General features: G+C 39.8%; 1 protein-coding gene across 1 annotated transcript in view; it reads left to right on the top strand.

The window, feature by feature from the left end:
- LOC308321926 (roundabout homolog 2) overlaps positions 1–18,781 on the top strand; it is a 55,718-nt gene extending 36,937 nt beyond the window's left edge. The window contains exons 12-26 of the mRNA XM_080773033.1: positions 527–693; positions 1,837–1,958; positions 2,086–2,302; positions 2,403–2,521; positions 4,633–4,804; positions 5,395–5,610; positions 8,048–8,093; positions 8,599–8,729; positions 10,240–10,509; positions 10,612–10,750; positions 11,660–11,994; positions 12,479–12,586; positions 13,242–13,439; positions 16,193–16,320; positions 18,271–18,781. Coding sequence (XP_080629159.1) covers positions 527–693; positions 1,837–1,958; positions 2,086–2,302; positions 2,403–2,521; positions 4,633–4,804; positions 5,395–5,610; positions 8,048–8,093; positions 8,599–8,729; positions 10,240–10,509; positions 10,612–10,750; positions 11,660–11,994; positions 12,479–12,586; positions 13,242–13,439; positions 16,193–16,320; positions 18,271–18,282 — 2,380 coding nt within the window. The 3' untranslated portion in view covers positions 18,283–18,781. The remainder of the gene's footprint in view (positions 1–526; positions 694–1,836; positions 1,959–2,085; positions 2,303–2,402; positions 2,522–4,632; positions 4,805–5,394; positions 5,611–8,047; positions 8,094–8,598; positions 8,730–10,239; positions 10,510–10,611; positions 10,751–11,659; positions 11,995–12,478; positions 12,587–13,241; positions 13,440–16,192; positions 16,321–18,270) is intronic.
- Positions 18,782–21,543: the final 2,762 nt, after the last annotated feature.

The following is a 21,543-nucleotide window of genomic DNA, read 5'->3' on the forward strand; positions in this document are numbered from 1 at the left end:
TCCATTTTTTAGTTTTAGTTTTTTAATTATTTTATAAATCAGTGCTATTGAACACCCTTTACATCGGTGTATTGTTTAGAAAATATTGAACCAATGAAAAGTAATAAAAAGCGCTTCGGAAAAACACTCCATTGGACCCTCAAACTGTCTGCTAAAGCAATTAGCTCCACCACCTCTCCCACTCTCATGGAAGTAATTTGTGGGATAAAAATTTAGAAGGAAAATTCATCTTCATAAGATTGCAGGCTTATGCAAAGGCTAAAAAGTAATTTAGCATGTTATGTAGACAGATTTCTTTGTAGACCTGGCATCTTATATCGTGAAGTTTCAATGTACAGATCTTTTTTATATTAGACTGTTTAGACTGATGATAGTTTATTGGTTTACCTATGATCCTAGATTACTATTTCTATGCACCTTGTTTACTGTAAATTGCTCTGCATCTGATAAATGCCTAAATTGTAAATGTAGCCATTGATTTAGCCATTTTCATATAATTGGTTCTCACTGTTTTCTTGTTTTTCAGCCAATCAGTGGGCAGCGCCTGGCAGACCGTAGCAGACCATGTAAAGCAGGAGAAGCACACCATTATCGGACTGTTACCCAACACGGTTTATCTGTTCATTGTCCGCGCAGTCAATTCCTATGGCCTTAGTGACCCCAGCCCAATCTCCGAGCCTGTCAGAACGCAGGGTAAGTTTGCAAATCATCCATCACTGTTGTGTGATGGAAATCTTCTTCCAGGTTAGACTATTGTAATTCACTATACATTGGCATCGAACAGTCTGCAATTAGACGACTGCAACTGGTCCAGAACGCTGCTGCTCGCCTACTAACTGGTACTAAAAAGAAAGAACATATAACACCCGTGCAGGCCTCCCTTCACTCGCTCCCGGTTTCTTTTAGAATCGATTTTAAAGTCCTTTTATTTTCTTTTAAATGTTTAAATGGGCTGGCCCCCGAATACCTCTCCGAGCTCGTAAAACCCTACACCCCGGCTAGAGCTCTGCGCTCCGCTGATCAGGTACTGCTAGAGGGCCGAATAATCAACAAAAGCACTAGGGGCGCACGCTCTTTCGTGGCTGCAGCTCCCAGGCTCTGGAAGAGCTTGCCCCTTCACATTCGATCTGCCCCATCCATTAATGTTCTTAAGTCTCACCTTAAGACTCCTCTCTTCTCCTTGGCTTTTAATCCCTCTTGAGTCCATTTTAGGTTTTTCTGTATCTTAGCTCTTTTTTTGTTTTGCTTATTTTAACCTTTCATGCTTATATTTTTGTCATTTTTTATTGTGTTTCTCGTTTACATTCTGTGTTCTCTTGCCTGTTCTCTGTTTTGCCACTGATGTACAGCACTTTCATCAACCTTGGTTGTTTTAAAACGTGCTCTATAAATAAAGTTTGATTTGATTTGATTTGATTTAATAAGCTGCCACTTGTTTGTAGGAAATCTTAGAACCAGGCAACCAGATGAATTGTACTGATGCAAGTAGTGATTCGTAAAATGCTGTTAACAACATACCGGTAGACAGGAACTTGGTTAAAAATAAATAACATTTTAAGACTCCATGCAACACACCATTGTTGAGATGGACAATTCTGCAGTGTAATTGCAATGTTGCTGCAGGTACTGTATGCAAAGCGGAAGGCTTTATAAGCCAACATGGTTTGAAAAACCTGCAGAAAAATGCATTCATAAGGTGTAAAAACTAATTGCTTCCCCAGCATGACACCTCACTATGCTGAGCGTTGTTGGAATTGATTCAAAAGCTTTATGCCTACCAGCCCCTATTTATTTATTTTTTGGCCTAGTTTGCAATTCTTTGTTTTTTATTTTCAGATGGGAGTCCTACAGAGCAAGGTGTGGACCACAGACAGGTACAGAGGGAATTAGGGGCCGTTTCTGTCTATCTGCAGAAGCCCATGGTCCTCTCGCCATCCAGTGCCAAGATTTCTTGGACAGTGAGTTCAAAGAACAGCTTGTGAAAGTATTACATTGTTGAAGAATTGTTTACTCCATCAAATATGGAGAAAATTATTCTAAGAAATATTTCTGCACATATCTTCTTGTGTTTTTACCATCCATTAGGTGGTCCATCAGTCTCAGTACATTCAGGGCTATCGTCTGATGTACCGGACCGTTGGCAGCTCCTGGCTGGTTCAGGACGTAAAGGCCACTCCTGAACTCGGCACCATCCTAATAGGCCTGCGTAGCAATACAGAGTATGAGGTTAAGATGCGGCCGTACTTCAACGAGTTGCAGGGACTTGACAGTCCTATGGTCCTGCTGCGGACAGCAGAAGAGGGTAAGAACCCCAGGGCAAAGTTCCTGTGTGTAGCACAGTACTAGTAGTATTAGGCATGAAACGATTCATTCAACTTCTTTTTTTATCATTGTTTGTCCAGTCCCGAGTTCATCTCCCCAGGCTGTTTCAGTAGTACAGCTCAGCAACAGCTCCAGCATCAGTGTATCCTGGGAGCCTCCGCCCTATTACATTCAGAGTGGCATCGTCCAAGAGTACAAGGTAAGACTGTAGTCTGAACACTCTACAAGCTCATAAAGTGTCACAGCATTGGGTGCTTGCAGATCTGTTCTTTTCAGTGCAAGACAACGGCGTGACTAAATATAAATCAGGCTCAGGAGGTAGAGGTGTCTGGTGAACTGCAGGCCGGTTCCTATATGGTTTGATCTGCGGTTCCTTCTGGCTTCATGTCAAAATGAGCATTTGTGCCTGTCGTAGACATGCGTAGAGCAAGTTCAGTCAGGGAACCTCAGTGCAGTTGCTGCCGGACGTTAATTGGGCCGCCTCAGCATCACGCTCTCATTCACATGATTCACTCAAACAATCACACACTCACTCCATCTCATACCGGCTACTTTAACCGGAGGTTTGCATTCCTCGTCTTGCTTGCTTGCTTGCTGCTGCTGTATCAGCGCACTGCTGTATACAAACCTGCTATGGGGGATTCAGAGTCCCTATGGTCGGGACTGATGTGCTTGATCTGAGTACCTAAAAAGCAGATCCAATACATCGCCAAACCATAATAAATATATTGCTCATCTTATATTCAATAAATATATATTCCATCCATTCTTGAGTTGTCCTGACTGAAGTGTTTTTGAGCAAAACCGTGAACCTCCAACTGTTCCCGGTGAGCAGGTTGGCTGGTGCCTTGCATGGTTGCCTGTGTGTGAATGTGTGTTTATCGGTGAATAGCACTTTGGATAAAAGCACTCTGAAATGCAGGCCATTTACCCTTTTACCACCTACGTCAGTGTTGCTAGTAAAAAATAACAGAATTACAAGCGAAACACAGCCTTCTTCTCTAGCGTCAAGTATTATTATTATTTTGCTTTTTCTGAGCCTCTATTTGATAGATTTACAGTGTAAAGAGACAGGGAACACGAAGGGAGAGCAGGGGAGTGACATGCAGCAAATGGCTGAGCTGGCCCAGAACCGAACCAGGGACCCGCCGTCAGGCAACAAAGCCCATGTGGTATGCGGCCCAACCATTCAGCTATCGGGTCACCTCTCTAGTGTTTATTTCTAACAGTAAAATGGAAGATTGGTAAGGGCAGAGTTAATATCCTCTGAGAAGCAAACAGCTCGTTTTAATCTATTCCACGAACAGCTTGTCCAATGCTGTCAATATGGCTTGGAAGACGACAATCAATAGCTATTCCATTATACCTGCTGTCAAGACAGGCACTTGTTTATGAGAGGGAATATCATTTTGTCAGCTGAACATTTATGCCAAGCTCATTACCCAGCTGAATCACTATGTCTTAGTAGTAGTGACGTTCTAAAAGCATGTGGAGGAATGGAATAGTGTGCAAGCTCATTTGTATGTTTGGCCAACTGTTAATAATAATAATTAACATATGAACAGACCATTATGAACAGACCACACTGACCATAATCTGTCAGCCGTTGTTCCAGTGAAACATAAAACTGTACTCTATCTTTGTCATCAGATCTGTGTTCTGATAAAATCAGTACAAACTAGAACAGGCCTGGGTTGCCTACCCAGGGCCGTGTCAGTCTTGGGATGCAGTTGTCAGGACACAAGGAAGCTGCGGGGGAAATAGCCCTTTGGGCAGAAGTAGAAATGTCTTTGGAGGTCTTTTGTTTTGATTGTATGACAAGAATTATAGGCCAAATGTGAATCGGACGGACGAATGCACTCACAGGAACGAAAACATATTCCCCACCCCCAGCCGTTCTGGCCTGGCAGGGATAACAATAACAAAACATTGTGTGACCAGATTGCATGGAACTCGAATTTTAGAGTGTCCATGGTTTGGCAGCTGTCGGCCGGGCTGACTATGTTGTTAGGATCTTTCTCATATTTCATTCCACCTTCTTTGTCTTTCATCTTTCATTCTCCACAGTGTACAGAAATATGCTCTAATCATTAGAGTCGAATCAATCTAATCGACCTGACGGAACTGCATGGTCCCAAATATGTCCACAGTAAAATAAAAGAATGAATATACTGTCATTTGACTTGCATTATGTTAAGAATGACTAAATAAACTAAAATGACAAATAATGACAGAGAAATAATATGTTCAACACGTGCCTGATTTGCATACAACACCAAACGCTGAATGTCATTGTTTGATCATCCCCAGGTCTGGTGTCTGGGAAGTAACGCACAGAGCCAGATCAACAGGACAGTGGACGGGGCAGTGCTGTCCATCCTGCTGACCGGTCTGCTGCCCGACATCCACTACAGTGTTGTGGTGGCTGCTGTCACCAGCCTGGGTGTGGGTGCCCACAGCACGCCTGTCAACCTCCTTCTCAGTAAGTCACTACTGTTGTATGGCTAGATATACAATCTGAATAGACTGATAGTCAACAACTGGAGTATGCTATTGTGGAATCTTCATGTGAATTAACTGGTGATGTCTGATATGACATTTATATTGGCATTCACAAAATGTATATACTGTACCTGTAGTATGATAACTGTGGCACATGTTCGCTAAAGGGGTCATATATCCACACAAAACACATATAGCATTTATTGACACCTACCTCGTTCAAACCGATCAACTGTGCTCCAATGACCTGTCATGTGTTATTAGCACAAATAGCTTTGCTGAAATAATGGTAAACATGGTCTCGGTCGTAAATTACCGGGTTGTCAGACATAAATCAGTGGTACTCTGGTGTGGACCAGCGGGTCTTTAACATAGAAATCAAATGCATGGCAGACAGGCGCTGCATAAAAAACACTTTGTGTGGACACGGCCCCAACGCAGTTTAATAATAACTTCTTTTAGCTGAATTTCTGTCAATTAAAGTTGCACGATGATGATGATGTTAAGCTATATGCTAAATGCTACATCATGAAATTGGCATTAATGATTTTCTCTTCGTAATCCTGTCAGCCCTGCCATTGGACAAATCTGTTCCTGTGAAGAAAGACAGCAAACTCAGCCTATCTGAGCAGATCACAGGTGTTGTCCGCCAGCCTGCCTTCATGGCAGGATTGGGCGTGGCTTCATGGTTGGTCCTAATGGGCATCAGTGGTTGGGTTTACTGTCGTCACCGCAGGAGGAAGCAGCTTGGACACTATACCACTTCCTTCGCATATACACCTGCAGGTGTGTTATTCTTATTCCTAAACACCATAGCACCATACTGAGCAACACTACAACACTATGTACAATGCCATGTATTGCAAGTGGGCTCCCAAATAAAAAACACTAAGATTTGAATGATAATATAACAAGACTGTGTTAGGCCCAGGCTATACGTATACTGTATGGATCTTTTGCAAAACGGATATGTTCGTCCTCCGTTTTAGAAAAAATCCCTGCCCATACGACAGAGATATGAGTCCACACACAAACGCAGAAACGCATTGAACACAGGATAAAATCACTGCAGTAGCAGGTTTTGATTAGGCTATATTTGATTTTATATTTACACTATATATATACACTATATATACACTATATTATATTTTACAGGTGCCAATAATTTTTTTATGAAGGAATAAGTACAGCATTTAAATTGTAAGTGGAAGTGGAACATGTTTCTTTCATTGTCTGTCAGACAGTCAGCATGTCACACTATTTGCGCAAATCTCCAAATCCCGTCTCTTGACCTTTCTCTCCATATAATTTAACACTTTACCATTGCTCTGGCGACTTGGCAAGTCCTGCACAGAAAATAATAGCAGAGTCAGACCTATAGAAGTATATTTATTATTGGATGCAGCAGAGCAGAGCCTTTGCTCGCTGCAGTTGATGCAACATACAGTATGATAAGTTTTAAAGTTGTTAACCGTGATAAACATGAACAATTGGATAGATATCCATGTAGTTTCCATGCAGGCACAAGCTGCATTTCTCACCTAATTATAGTGAAAATGATATGCGCTAATAAGCGGTGACATCATCGTTTCTCAAAAGCTCCGTTTCGCATGACTACACAGATCCACTGATCCGGATATTTTCGAAAATCTTCACTTATTTATCCGTTTCCAAAAACCTCCGTTTGAGTGGCCGAAAACGCCGTTTGCGTGTGGCTGAAAGGCCCAAACGCACACAAAAAAATGCGTTTAGCAAAAGATCCATATACGTGTAGCCTGGGCCTTAGTTAAATTGATCCAAGCTGTAACACAATCAATTGATGGCTGCCATGTTAAGTGGTCAGATAGGTGGGTTGGAACACTTGATCCAGGAAAAGGCTTGGAAACCGCCATGGTACTTCAATCTGTACATTGGATTTATGAGTATTAAAATATGAAATGCGTTACAGATTTTTTTTGTCTTCATACAGTACAAAATATTTTTTATGTGCAATACATAAGAAACACTAACCACAAATGTACATTTTACATGTGGTGAAGTGGTCCTTTAAATAAAATAAATCGAATACTTTTTCTTTTCAAAATCATTTTATTGTCGTTTTATAACAGTATGGGTGTCAAGTCAAAGGTTCATAGAAATAATTAAATATCAGATTTTAGTATCAGTGACTGAGGTAAACAAACGTACTGTATGAATCACAGAGAACGTGGGCAGACATAATGAAAAGACTATGTTATTGTGTAAAACATGCCCCTTCAAGACAAAATAAAAACATTTTCTCCCCATCAAGTCCCAATTAAGTAAAGCCAATTCCCAATTCCCCAGCCTCTCTACAAGTACTCCATCTCTGCTAACTCCCACAATCAGTCCTTGGGAGGGTGAAGAAAGGAGAAAGCCTCTGGTTTCAAATCGAAGACTTTCTACAAGCATCGCAACACGTTAAGCTTGTGTATCTGCTATTTTCACTAGTTTGAGTCCTGGGGAGATTTTTTGGGTCCCGAGCCAAAAAGTTTGGCAACGACTGGATTAGAACATAATATCATCCATAACCACATGATGATGTTTTCTCTTATTTCTCTTATTCTTTTATTCATATTTATTGCACGAAAACAGCATGGTTGTTTTTCACTACCTGTGCGCAACCTAACACACACACACACACACAAACACACACACGCACCTATTAACTGTATATATGATGCTTTCGGGTGTGCCAGTACAGTACAGTGACAGTACAGTACAGTAGAGGGTACAGTAGAGGGACCCCCCCCCCCCCAATACTTTGATGGACAGACACTGACAGTCTGTCCATCAAAATATAACGGCATTCTTAATTTTCCTCTTTGGCTTGTTATATTAGTGTAGCCCAGATTTCTACTACTGACTACATTATTATGTAGTCTTATTATGGATAGCAGAGGCTCTAAATAGTGCAACTTGAAATTCCATCTCCGTAGTCCAAAATTGTATCTGGGTTCATTATTTTTGCATCACTTGTGAGCTTTCTACTCTATGTGGATCACCAACATGGCCTTGATAGAATGGCAATTAAAACCTGCATACTCTGAGACCACATGGGAAAGACTCTTTCTGTACCCTTGAGTGTGACACGTTGTTGCATTATAATAGTCTCAGAGGAAGACTTGTGCTCAATAACTAAAGCACACTTACTTACTGTCTGGGATTGTCAACTAATTAGATTTTTCTTGTTGTCCTCTTCCAGTTGGCTATATTCAAGGTGAAGGGTCTGGTCTCATCATCAATGGAGGGTACTGTATATAATCATTTGACAGTTTACTGTATGTTATAAGCAGTGGTGGAAAGTTTTTTTTTTTTACTGTATTTCCCTTTTTCATTAAGCTACTTTAGACTTGTACTAAACACCTCGGAGGCAAATATTTTACTTTTTACCCCCATTTATTTTAAAACTATAGTAACTAGTCGTTACTTTTCTGATTCGATTAAGACTTGTTTTATACATTCTTAACTAGAATGAAATTTGAAAATAGCCGATCAAACACATTGGGATCTGGTGCGTTGTAACCATGTACTGTAGAATAGATATGCTAGCTATTCTAGAAAGATTTTGAAACATTTAAGTACTTTTGGTATTGTAACTATATTTTGATGCCAATACATTTGTAATTTTACAATTTGACATTTTTTTTACATTTTATATTTGAATACTTTGTAAGAGAGTATTTGTATATTGTGGAATTGCTAACATCTGAGTACATTTGAGGCATTGCTATACTTTCCTGTGTTGTTTTCCAGGACTGGTTTGTTGGGATCGAACATGGGTAATTACCCCTGGCTGGCAGACTCTTGGCCAGCTCCAAACCTTGCCCATAACAGTAGAGAATCTGTCAACTGCAAGCTAGACTCCAAAGAGAGATACTATAATGGTAAGTGATCTTAAAGCAGTAGTAATACATTTGATATTATAGAATGGATTAGGAGTTTAGGACTGAACTGAATGTTATTTTGTGACATTAGATGCTTCTAGTTTGGTTTTCAAGTGAAGCTTTTGATGTTTGACATCTAAATCCTCAAAGTGTTAAATGCTCAAATATATTGAATACATTGATTAATTTGATTAAATTATCTTTTCTGAAATTAATTAATTACTTCCCTTATACTTAACTTCAGTTTGCACGCATGCACACATGCATGCACACACAGTGTAAACACAACAGTTTTCAGTTTACACCTACTCATTCAAGGGTTTCTCTTTATTTATTATTTCCACACTGTAGAATAATATTAAATATATCAAAAGTATACTTTTTTTGGAATTATGTTGTAACATTTAACGTTTAATTAATTTGTAATTTGTTTGAGATAATATGTTTTTACAAGGAAGAATCGATATATAACAACTATCCGTATTTTGTAAAAGACCATTATTTTGTCTGCACTACAGTAGGGGGATAATATATTATATTATGCCAAGGACAGCTCACCTAAGCAAAGAGAAACAACAGTCCATCATTATGTTAAGACATGAAGGTCAGTCAATCCAGAACATTTCAAGAACTTTGAAAGTAACATCAAGTGCAGTTGCAAAAGCCATCAATCACTATGATGAAATTGTCTCTCATGAGGACCACCACAGGATATATGACTCAGCGTTATATCTGCAGCAGAGGATCAATATGTTAAAAGGACCAGTTCCAGAAATTGCCTAACTGAAAGCATTTTTGTTAAAAGGTTATACTCTTCTATAGAGTCATTGTTCAGTAACAGGGGCCTCTCCAGCACGTTAATAAAGCAAAAATAAAAATTTCTGGTGGATTTTATCCAATCAGGAGAGAGTAGGCCTACCCATTTATCAGCTTCAAATATATAGTGGTCCAGGTCCAATTTTGTTACAATTCAAGGTCCTCTTAACCAAAAAAGTAGAGGTGTGTCTAATTGATTGATTGAATTAACAGTTTGTAGAATGGGTACAGTTCAATGAAAGTACAGGCCAATACACAAAATCTGCTAAGAGGATAAAACCAGAATAAGCACTGAGACTTGTTTACATAATTTCAATTCATCAGAACATTTAAAGACATACAGATATACACACAAAAAGGAAAACAATATATATATATATATATATATATATATATATATATATATATATATATATACACATACACATACACACACACGACACACCATTGATATACACCGTTAGAAAATAAGGGATAAATTGTATAGTATAGAAAAATAGGTGGGGGACTTTAAACTTTTTACAGGGGCCGCCCATAGGTGCTCTTTGAGAACACTGGATTCCCTTTGACTAACACTGAATGTCACCCACTTCTACGCCTGTAAACTTGTGATGTGACAACACAGTTCATTGTTGACTCTTATGAAGCTTGTAACTACCGGTATTCACAGAAGTCCTCCATTGTCCTGCTGCAGGTATCAGCAACTATCAGAACCAGCCTGAGAAGTACAGTATGACATCCAATGACAGTCCCATCTACAGCACCATTAACACAGCTGAGGAGGACTTGCTGGCCTATTACGACACTTACTCCAACTCCTACACCCAGGGTCATGACCCCTACGGCAGCAGCAGCATCAGCAGTGGCCGGGTTGGTCTGGAGCAGGATTTAGACCAATGGACACTTCAGTCTGGTCAGTCTGGGACTGAATATGGCAAATGTCCTTATACCAAGGCAGACAGTGGTAAAGCGGGTTCCTATAATAATACATATACATATTTCTGTTTCAGAAAATAAATAAATGCCTTATTCTCGCTAAGTCTGAACATAATAACTCTCCTTCTAGCCAAGCTGGGTGAGCAGAGATCTATTGGTTCTCTGTCCAAACATGCTACTCTCAACTGGATGGATGTCCTTTCTCTGCCAGTTCCAGCCAATAAAGACAGCGGTCATACAAAGATGGACCAGAATAAGAAGAGACAGAGGTAGGGTTTATATGACTGTAACCCCCAACTACTTCCCTATGGGACAGCAGTTGAGTAGTCTCAAAATACACATTAAGGCCATCTATCACCATAAGCATGTCCTCCAGCAATGTTTCTCTGTGTTCTTTCTGATTCTTATTCAGCAAGTTCTGTAGGTGATTATTAGATTAGTTAAGGCTTCTGCTCAGTTTAAAAACAAATTGCTGTATCTATCTATTGTTGTATGGTTTATTGCTGTATTTATTGCTTATTATTCTGCAATTTTTGACTCTTTGTTGAACAGTGTTAGCCTATCTTATCTTATGCTTATCTTATGCTATATACCAAAGAAGTCTGCTACTGTACATCTTTCGACAAGAATGTTGATGTGGGTGAAGGCTTGAGCGTGGCTGCGTGGGGAGATTTTGAAATTATGGGATTATTATTAATTGTGTCTGCGGGCAGCGGATAGATTGGACAAGTCATACACGCATTGAGTGTGTCTAACTATTTCTGACAGATTAGATTGTGGACAGAACAAGATGGGGGTGGGTGCTGGGTTTGGGGCACTGCTTCTGACAGAGCTCTGTCTTTTGTAATGACATTAGCCGTCATCTGACAGTCTGGATTAGTAGTTTCCCATTTCAATGACATGTCCTCCATTAAATTAGGCCTGACAGCATCACAGCTGACATCATAAATCACTGGAGTTGTTCATGTCCTCTGTAGATTTCTATTGGTCTTTTTTTTGTATCACTTAAATCGACATGGAATTGTCATTGTAATATCATTCTAATGGCTGTTAATGTTGTATCACTTGTATCTGATGGTTAATATTTTATAATGGCCTTGATATATAGTATCCGATTGATATTCATCCTTCAAAGATACGTACTCATAGTCATGGGACTGCTTCTATCTGTCCTCCAGCTCTGATGAAGACGATGAGGACTGGTGCCCGCCCCTGCCTGTCAGGACTTATCTAATAGACAGCTCCAGGGAGGAGGTCTCCAGCCTCGCCTGTCAAGGAGATGAACTAAGCTACATGTATAGGCTAGAGTCCACCACGTCCACGCTGCCACCTCTCCTCCCCAAGAACTCGCACAGGCCCAGTGATGACCCTCACCTCTACCACTCTCAGGACAGCAAGTCCAACCCACATCTGTTTGCCACCGACGGGGTACAGGATGTCAGTGAGCTCTACCACATGAGCCAATGGGCAGATGGCGTCAAGGGAGAGGTGTTTGTGTTGAACAATGGGAAAGGTAGGTTTGTTGTGCCATGGCATCAATCTTTTTAATGGGACTTCCCTGAAAGTGAACCATGTCATGTCACAGTCATACACAGCTTGAAAGAGTCCTGTGCTGTTCTGGGCATAGAGGGGGCGGGTCAGTCTACTGCTGGAAATGGACGGCATCTCCCTATTGGTTCACCAGCCTTGAAGGAAGTGTGCACGCGTGCGTGCGATTGCATAATTGGCATGATCATTATAAATAAAGGAGAGAGAGAGGCCACATCTCGCCAGGCATTTATTTTTTCTTTTGAAAACAAAATGCCTGCTGTCTCCGAGGCTACTGTACCGTACATACACATTAAAATCCTCTTTGATCGTTTTTAGTTTAATTTCTTCTTTATCATGTTAGAAATGGTTTCAACATGTAAATGGGAATAAATGTACTACTATTCAGTCTGTGTGGAATAGTACCGTTATCTTCCAGGAGGATGACATTCCCTGTTCTTTCCTGTTAGGACATTCTCCTGTTTTGGCAGCAGAGTCCCTCCCTGCAGCTCTGGCACACAGATCCAGAAGTAAGAAGAAAACCCCCAAGTTCAAGCGAGAACTCCACAGCCAAGCAGGTCTGACATAATATAGCTTGTAGTGCGTCCGCCTTACAGACTGCCTGAGATAGCATAGAGACATACTTGTCTAGACATGGCTTTAAGGGAGGACAGTGGACCACGGTATCATGCTCATGTCACTATGACACAGACATAACCTCTAGCCCCTTTCAGGTCCCTTGTTAACCTTTTCTGTGTTTGGGACGTCGGTAACAAGAGTCTCTTGAATGTCCGTCCATTCTCTCTGGTACGCACCTGTACCACTGTGTGGTCACAGACAAATATAACTTCGCTTGAGTGTGGGTGAGATTTAAAAACTCACACCTGTGTGAAGTGCAGGGCGCTCTTTATCATTGTACATCATCCATTCATTGTGTGATATTCTACTTTCTTCTACTTCTACTTCTACTTTCACTCAAATCAATTGAATACAGGACCTTTACTTGTAACAAAGTACTGCTACTTTTACTACTTCAGTTAAAAGAAAACAACAAAAACAACCAGAGTACTACTTCCACATCTGATCAGGCAACAATGGTTCAACATTGCTTTTAAGCTCCTCATTTATGCATGGTCATAGTTCATCCTTGTGCATGTACTTGCAATACTGCTGCAGTCAACATTTAGTCCAGTACATTTTGCAGAATTACTAATCAACTACTTTCAATCACAGATCTGCCCCCTCCACCAAACCCACGCCCTACAGACTCCCTGCAGCTCTTGGCCGATATGTTGGGTTGCAGTCAAAAAGATAGTGAAGGGAGCGAAGGGAGTGACAGTGACTCCCACGAGTCCCACCACATTGAGAGGAGGGAAGAATACTACTCACCCCAGACCCAGAGGAGAGGGCATTCAAAGTGGTTATCACAGGGTGTGTACAGAATAACATTATACAGTACATTTGCTTTGGTAGTTGGTAATTGGTAATTATCTCACATCTGCAAACAACAAAAACATTGTGTAAGTTCTACACAGTATATACATTTCAACTCATCTGTCTGTGTGTGGGTCTGCATGTCTGGACAAAGGATTATGCCCAAATGTGGAGATACCGACATCAGCACAAATCGGCCTTGTTAATGGCTTCTATTGTGCCTGACATCAGACCAGAGCTTGATCAGTAAGAGAGAGAAAGAGACAAAGGGGGAGAGGGGGCCATTTAGTCCCGTTACCGGTCAAGGATACTTTATCAAAACAACAATAAAAAACATTGTCACATGGATAGATGGCCAATGTTACTGCATTGCTGGTATACTTTGGGTACAGCAAACATTCAAGTGAGACAAACCAATGAAACAAGAAAATCAAGAATGTAGAGTATGCTGAATTAATTAAGAAAAAGACACCTCACATTATATGGAAAAGTAACAGTGGAATCATTGATTGTAGCTACAATTCTGTACACTGGGCAACTGTGAGTGATGTGGCATATAATGTTGCTGTCAGATTGAATACTCTTTTCTTTTTTTATTATTATTTCTTAGGTCTTGTAAAGAGGGATAGATGTAAAACACAAGTTATCATTGGAGATGGAGAAGTGGTATACAAATATTACATATCAGCACTTCGTGCCGGCAGGGTGAAGCGCATTTTTGGATTAACCACTGGAAGCTATTAACTACACAGAAAACTAACTTATTTTAAGAATGCATTTGAAAAGATCAAAAGTAATGCCCAGATTTAACAGTGATTCCTACTTACTGTCAAGTTAACATTCAATGCTGAGTGCTGACATAAAGTAGGGGGTGAAACAGCAAAGTGCCGTGTCCATAGGCGGCCTTATATATGTTTCAATCGTTTCAATTGAAACAGGCCTCGAGCCTCCAGGGGCCTCCCCATTTTGTTGGCAAGTATTGTTATAAGCAGATTTTATTTTGAAGAGGAAGAGGAAGTTGTTTCGGTTGTAGCCAGCTGCCATGACAGTCTACTCTACTAGAAGTGCCGGGTGGTAGTGGAATAATAACAACAACATGCTTTTAGCCAAAGTTCATAAAAACCGCATGCGTCTATGACTTAAACAATGTAGGCTAAACACTTTAAAATTACGTTAAACATGGTATATCCTCCGTGGCGGCGTATAGGTGAGTACTAGTTAATGAATTGTTATGTTTCATAGTAACATTCAGCCCCCCAAAATGAACAGGTTACAGCCTACAGGATTCTCATTCTGTTACTGTCACTGCCTGCAAGGATGGACGCCGTGCCATTTCTTATAAACTATCTAATTCATACGTGGGTCGTCGTGGGTCCACGTGGCGTTGTTGTTGTTCATGCGCCACGGTGCGCGGCGTGGAGAGGGCATCAGAGCGCAGCTGAGCAACAGCCTAGTAATAGTATGGCATATTGTCTACTCTCTGCACTCTCTTTCTGTCCAGTCCTACGTGTATGGCTACGTGTAGGCTGGCGATTGTGGCAAATTATATTCGTTAATAAAGAGAGAGCTGTAAAGGGGATATTGTCTATGGTCAGTTCATGGTATCATTCTCGTTTTTAACCGGGCCGTGATAATGCGGCGCAATGACGGTAGGCAGTAGCCCTAATACAATGTAACCAATTTGCGCAAGCATTAAAAAATGGGTTTTAATTGTCGGGTAACGGAAAATTATCTAATTTAAATAATCTAGCACTAGCAGCGCTGACAGTTGCGATTGCATCATTGTATTCCAGTTATACCTTAAAGTAAAAAAAATAATAATCAAGCAAGCTGCTTTTGTGTATTTTCTACTTGGCTGTGTATGCTGTTCATGCTTTGAAGTCCGATAATACACACTGAAAAAAATAATGATGAATTATGAATAATTATGAATTATGATGACGTCATGAACGGGGCCTCCCGATCCTTAAGGCCGCCCCTGGCCGTATCCACAGAACACAGTTTTTGAGCTGCCAGCTCCACCTTCCTTCAACCACTGAGAATTGTGTATGTGTAGCGCTCTGAACACGCTATCCAAAAAGCTGTCACTTAAAAAAGAAATCTGTGGACATGGCCTCTAAAACATGTGCTGTAAAACCTATCATTTGAGGATCTGGGTATATAATAGACATTCGTTATTTTATAAACATTGAATTGACTTGATAATTTGCATTGAAGGTCTGTCTGGTCAGATCAGTCAAAGCTTCGGGATAAAAAAGGAACTGGATAAGTGCATTATTTACTATTAGAAAGGCAATTCCAAAACGGCTCCTTCTAAATAACTTAGTGCAAACAATCTGCTGTTAAAAGGAAAAACAACTGCATCACACTGCACATGTAAGCATATTTTGAATATGTGCTTGTTGACCAAGCATTTAATGATTTTATAAAAACCTATACGTTTCATTCCATTTCAACATCGAGTGGAGAAACGTATGGCAGCTACAAATAATAAAACTCAATCCAGAGAGAAAATTGTTACGTGAATCAGTACAGTACAGTACAGTATATATACTGTACACGCACACACACACACACACACACACACACACACACACACACACACACATATACACTGTACTGATTCACATAACATGTAAATCCTCCTGGGCCGTCTACACATGAAACAGGAATTCCCTTTTCACTTAAGGTTTGACCCATATAATTACAGCTGTCATTTGAAGTAAATGGTGTTACATTGTCATCTACAGATGAGAGTGTAATCCCATACGGTCAGCCCGGCTTCCCGCAGGGAGTCCAGATGTCAGGCTATGGGTCCCTTGGTGGAAGGGCTTTCTCTGAGTCCAGGGACCCCAGAGCTCTGCAGAGAAGAGACCAGGTATGCCTATAGATAGTACATTTAACATTTATTTATTTAAAAATAAAAACACACACACCCGTGTTATCATCATATGTCCTGATACATCATCTCATTCTGGCCAATCACAATCTGCGTCCTCACTTTTGTCTTCAATGTTTGTGTTTACATAAACCTCCAAAGCTAGACATAGGAGGTCCCTCAAAAAATGATTGTCCCCATTGCATTTTTTCCAATGCATGGCTTTTGAAGATTACCTCCTATGGCAGCCAAGTCTATAGGATTTTTAATGTTTATTTAGAGCACTTATGACGTAAATCGTTTGCCAGGCAAGTCTATGGACTTTGAGGATATTACAATTTACAATTTGTTTAGACGACTTAAATCGTTTCAGCCAAGTCTATGGACTTTAATGTTTGTTTAGGGCACTAAATTATGACGAAAGACGTCATGTGGCCGATATAAATAAAGTGGGCGCCCCTCATTTCACGTTCATTCTTTCATAAAGAATCAAGATTGAAGCAAATCTGTACTATAATAGAAAACAAAATGACTCCATTTTAACAGGAGAAAGTATACTTAACAAGTTCACTCTGCAGAATACTTCTGTAGCTACTAACCAAGTTGTATCATACCCGGAAGTTATGCGGGAACGCCTACTGAATGGTAAAAAACTACTTTCTGGCCTTGACAGCCCATACATCCAACAGAAAAGTCCTATCTGATTGCATTAAACTCACGTTGCCACTCGATTTGCCACTCCCTTTAAGCATGCGCATACCCTCTAGTTAGTCTGCCGTATTACATACATTTCACATATTCCAAATACATAGCCATAGATCGCTCCTATGTCTGTCCGGATAGCAGAGTGATATTCTGCTGTGATTTCATTCACCGCCCCAAAGGAACTTTTCATTTGTTTTCATTTCGGGCCCTGTCGCAAACAGAGAATGTTGCGCAGCTCATGGAGGTGGAAATATTTGACCAAAAACACGTTTTCTGCCAGAACTTTCAAATGTACATGAAACTATAGAGGACAATATCTGATTCCATGGCGCATGAATTAATTATTGGGTGAGTACACACACAGCACTGCATCGTTTTATGCCGCAAAGGTCAGTCTGCTACCCGGGTCGGGCTACCCGGGCGGGCATAGGAGCAATCTATGGCTGTGTACTTACTACTTGAAATACATTTGGAACGCCCTGCCACTGGTTGTGAAAGCTGCATCTTCTATGGACATTTTTAAATCTCGTCTAAAAACATGTTCTCCCTGGCCTTTTAACACCACATGCCCCTCCCCACTTTTTAATCATGTGTTGCTGTGCTCTTCAATCTCTTGTCTTGTTCTGTATTTTTTGAGTGGTGCAACCACTCCTACAACCAGCAATGTCCGTGTCTACCTATGTGTCTAGTAGTTGTCTACCTACCTATGTGTCTACCTACCTATGTGGCCATGAGCACGAGTATATGACTTATTAGTACCAGTAGGGGGCGCCAGAAACAGAGAGAGGGATAGTGCTGCTAATGAGAGCGAGAGAGAGAGAGAGAGAGATAGAGGTGGGGGGGGGGGGATTGCAACACTCAGTTCACACGAGTGAACGGTTCACACTTTTTGTGCATTTTGCCTACTGTATATGTTTGTTTTTTATGCTATCCAGCACTTTGGTCAACCTTGGTTGTTTTAAATGTGCTCTAGAAATAAAATTGACGTGACTTGACTTGACATTCAAATGTATGTAATTCTAGAGCTATCAAGAGCTATCAAGTTGTAAGCTGGAGATAAATGACACATTCATAATCACTCAGAACTCAGAAACACTATTGTCTGTATGCATACTGAAACACAACAATTAACACGGCAAACAACAATGTGTGTTTGTGCACATTATATTGTCAGTAATTCTACACTACATTTACTGTTGGCTTGAGTCCTCTAAATGCCGTGTTGTTGTGCTTGTTTGATTTCAGAAGCTGACATAGACTGGAGCAGATTATATGATGTGGTATTCCGTCCCCGTTTTCTGCATCTTTGTGGACGTTTGGCCTGTTGCCATGACATCTCAAAAAACTGAAGGCTGAAGAAAACAAAAAGAAAACAAAAAAAAACATTAAGGCGTGCCCTGCCTTTTCACTGTCTATTCATATTTCTATTCACTTTTTAAATTTGATAATTTATTTTTTATTTTTGTGATTTCCTGCCCTGCCTCCAGGTGTATACAGTATAGAGATCATTGCCATTTTTAAAAGATGTAATATAATAATATGGAACTAAATGATCTAGGTTGAATATAATGAATATTTTTAGGAAAGAGAATGGATAATGTACAGAAGATTATTGAATGTAACTTATGTTTATCTTAACCATAAATCCATGATTATGTCAGCTTGATGAAAGGTAAAGTGTGTGTGTGTGTGTGTGTGTGTGTGTGTGTGTGTGTGTGTGTGTGTGTGTGTGTGTGTGTGTGTGTGTGTGTGTGTGTGTGTGTGTAAGTGCGTGCGCGTTCATAGCTTTCTGTGATTCAGTACTGTACCCCTGCAGATCACCAATGTGTTAGTTTTTGAACATTTGTCAATAAAACATTTGATACAAAATTGTATCCGTACAAAATTATATCCTGTCAATGTTTTGAATGCATAATGTAAAATCATACATAGTTATTTTAACATTTTTGCATTGTGCTTCATTTGTCCCAATTGCAACATGATTTACTGTGAACTGCAGACAAAGACCAGCACAACACTTTTTGTTACAGAATAGTAAGAGTAAAGTGAACAGAAACTAGAGTAGATACTGTATGTGGTGGAGCATGTTTGGGTGAAAACCTTGTATGCTCAAAACTGTTACTTTTCAGGAAAGGCCTGTGTTCGTCTTGTCGATTTCCAAATATCGGATTTTACATTAAACTGTACCGTTAGGTAATTATTAGCCTGCTTCCCAGGGAGTGAAGAAAAATCATGTCACGGCATCATGGTCAGTATCTTGTCAGCATCATGTCAGTATATATCATGTCACATACTGTACATGCATGCATACAAAGGGTTAGGGTACTGTAGCATGCCGTTTTTTCATCATTTTTGAGGATTTGAAAAAAATGACGAAAATCACACCATGGACTATAACCCATGGTCAGGAAGTGATTTTGTCTTTTTTTCAAATCCTCGTTTTTCATCGTTTTTGACCATGGATTATAGCCGGGTTAGGGTTAGGGTACACTAGCATGCCGTTTTTCATCATTTTTGAGGATTTGAAAAAAAGACGAAAATCACTCCGAGACCATGGACTATAGCCCATGGCCTGTAAAAACGGGGATTTGTAAAAAAGACAAAATCACTTCATCATTTTTGACCATGGATTATAGCCGGGTTAGGGTTAGGGTTGGGGTTAGGGTTAGGTTCCACGGGCTAATAAAGTGTAAATTCGGGGATCCTTGACAGGGTTTGGGAACCACTGTTGTAGAGGGTATATAGAATAGATGGATGTTGATAGTATTAGTTAGTGACTTTGACAGTGTACAAATGGAACCGGATTTCAGCAGGTCAAATGAGGTACAGAAAACCGTATGACTCCCAGGCTGATCTCACTGGGGGAAAACTGTATGAGTTTATTTGTTTAAGAACTAACAATAAATTGAAAAATATATTCTGGATGTGACACTTACAAGCCGAAATAGCGCAGTTGGTAGAGCATTAGACTGAAGATCTGAAGGTCCCTGGTTCAATCCCGGCTTTCAGGAGTTGAAATGAGGTACAGAAAACCCTATGACTCTTAGCGCGCAGGGTCCGGCCCATTCCTCTCTGTTATGTCATATGACGAGCATTTAACTTTTAATATCACAATTATTGTAGCTAATCTTTAACTGAATCTGGAAGTATTCCTTTATTAAATGATTCTTCATAGTCTGGAATTGTAACTGATCAATTTTCTTTTGTGACTTTCGCCTTTATTTTATATGGAGGGACAGTCAGTGGTGTAAACTTTATTTATATAGCACATTTCATACATAAAATGCAACTCTGTCACATTCTGTCTCTCCCTCAGTCTCCACACTGGCCTCCCATATCCCATTCCAGCACACCCAGTTCCATTTACACACCTGTCAACTACCTCATCAGCCCAGCAGTGAACACTTCTCCAATCAACCTGCTCACTATAAAACTGGACTCAGTACAAACACTCATTGTCAGTTCATAACCTGTGTCACAGATGTCCTGCCTGTTCATGTGTTGACTTTGATGTCATTCTGATTCATGCCTGATTCCTACCTGCATTCCCCTGTGTAAGATATCTCGTAATTCTTTATTAAATACTTTATTATTATACTCTAGTTTGTTGTGACTATGCTCCTGGGTTCAACTCTGTCTGCATCCTTGACAACTAAAGTACTTCACATATTAAACTTTATTTATATAGCACATGTCATACATAAAATGCAACTCAAAGTACTTCACATGAAAATAAAATAAAAAATAACAAGCAGCGGAATGCCATAAACAAAAAGTAGGTCAATCTACAATTAGCAAATAAAAATAGCAATACAAAACTAAAACATTAAAAATGGTAAGGAAATTTGTATTGGATAATACATTTTAAATTGATATTATTAGATATTCAACTTTATTGACATTTATAATTAAATTGGTGTCTTTACACTGTAGAATCCATTGTTGTTTGTTTCTGTTGCTTAATTCTGTTGCTTTAACTACATATAAGTGTCTATTTGTTTGTCTCTAAATGTTTTGATGAATTGAACAATGCCCTTTGTTCAATTCATGCCATACTATAGCACGCCGTTTTTCATCATTTTTGAGGATTTGAAGAAATTTCAAAATTTCAAAAAACATGGGTTATAGCCCATCGTTTTTTGAATTTTTGAAAAAAATGTTATCCTCATTTTTCATCATTTTTGAACATGGGCTATAGCCCCTACCGTACGGCATACTATAGCACGCCGTTTTTCATCAATTTTGAGGATTTGAAGAAAATTCAAAATTTCAAAAAACATGGGTTATAGCCCATCGTTTTTTGAATTTTTGAAAAAAAGTTATCCTCATTTTTCATCATTTTTGAACATGGGCTATAGCTCCTACCGTACGGCATACTATAGCACGCCGTTTTTCATCATTTTTGAGGATTTGAAGAAATTTCAAAATTTCAAAAAACATGGGTTATAGCCCATTGTTTTTAGAATTTTTGAAAAAAATGTTATCCTCATTTTTCATCATTTTTGAACATGGGCTATA

This window comes from Protomyctophum bolini, assembly GCF_963924005.1.
Source record: "Protomyctophum bolini genome assembly, chromosome: 9".
Lineage (NCBI taxonomy): Eukaryota > Metazoa > Chordata > Actinopteri > Myctophiformes > Myctophidae > Protomyctophum > Protomyctophum bolini.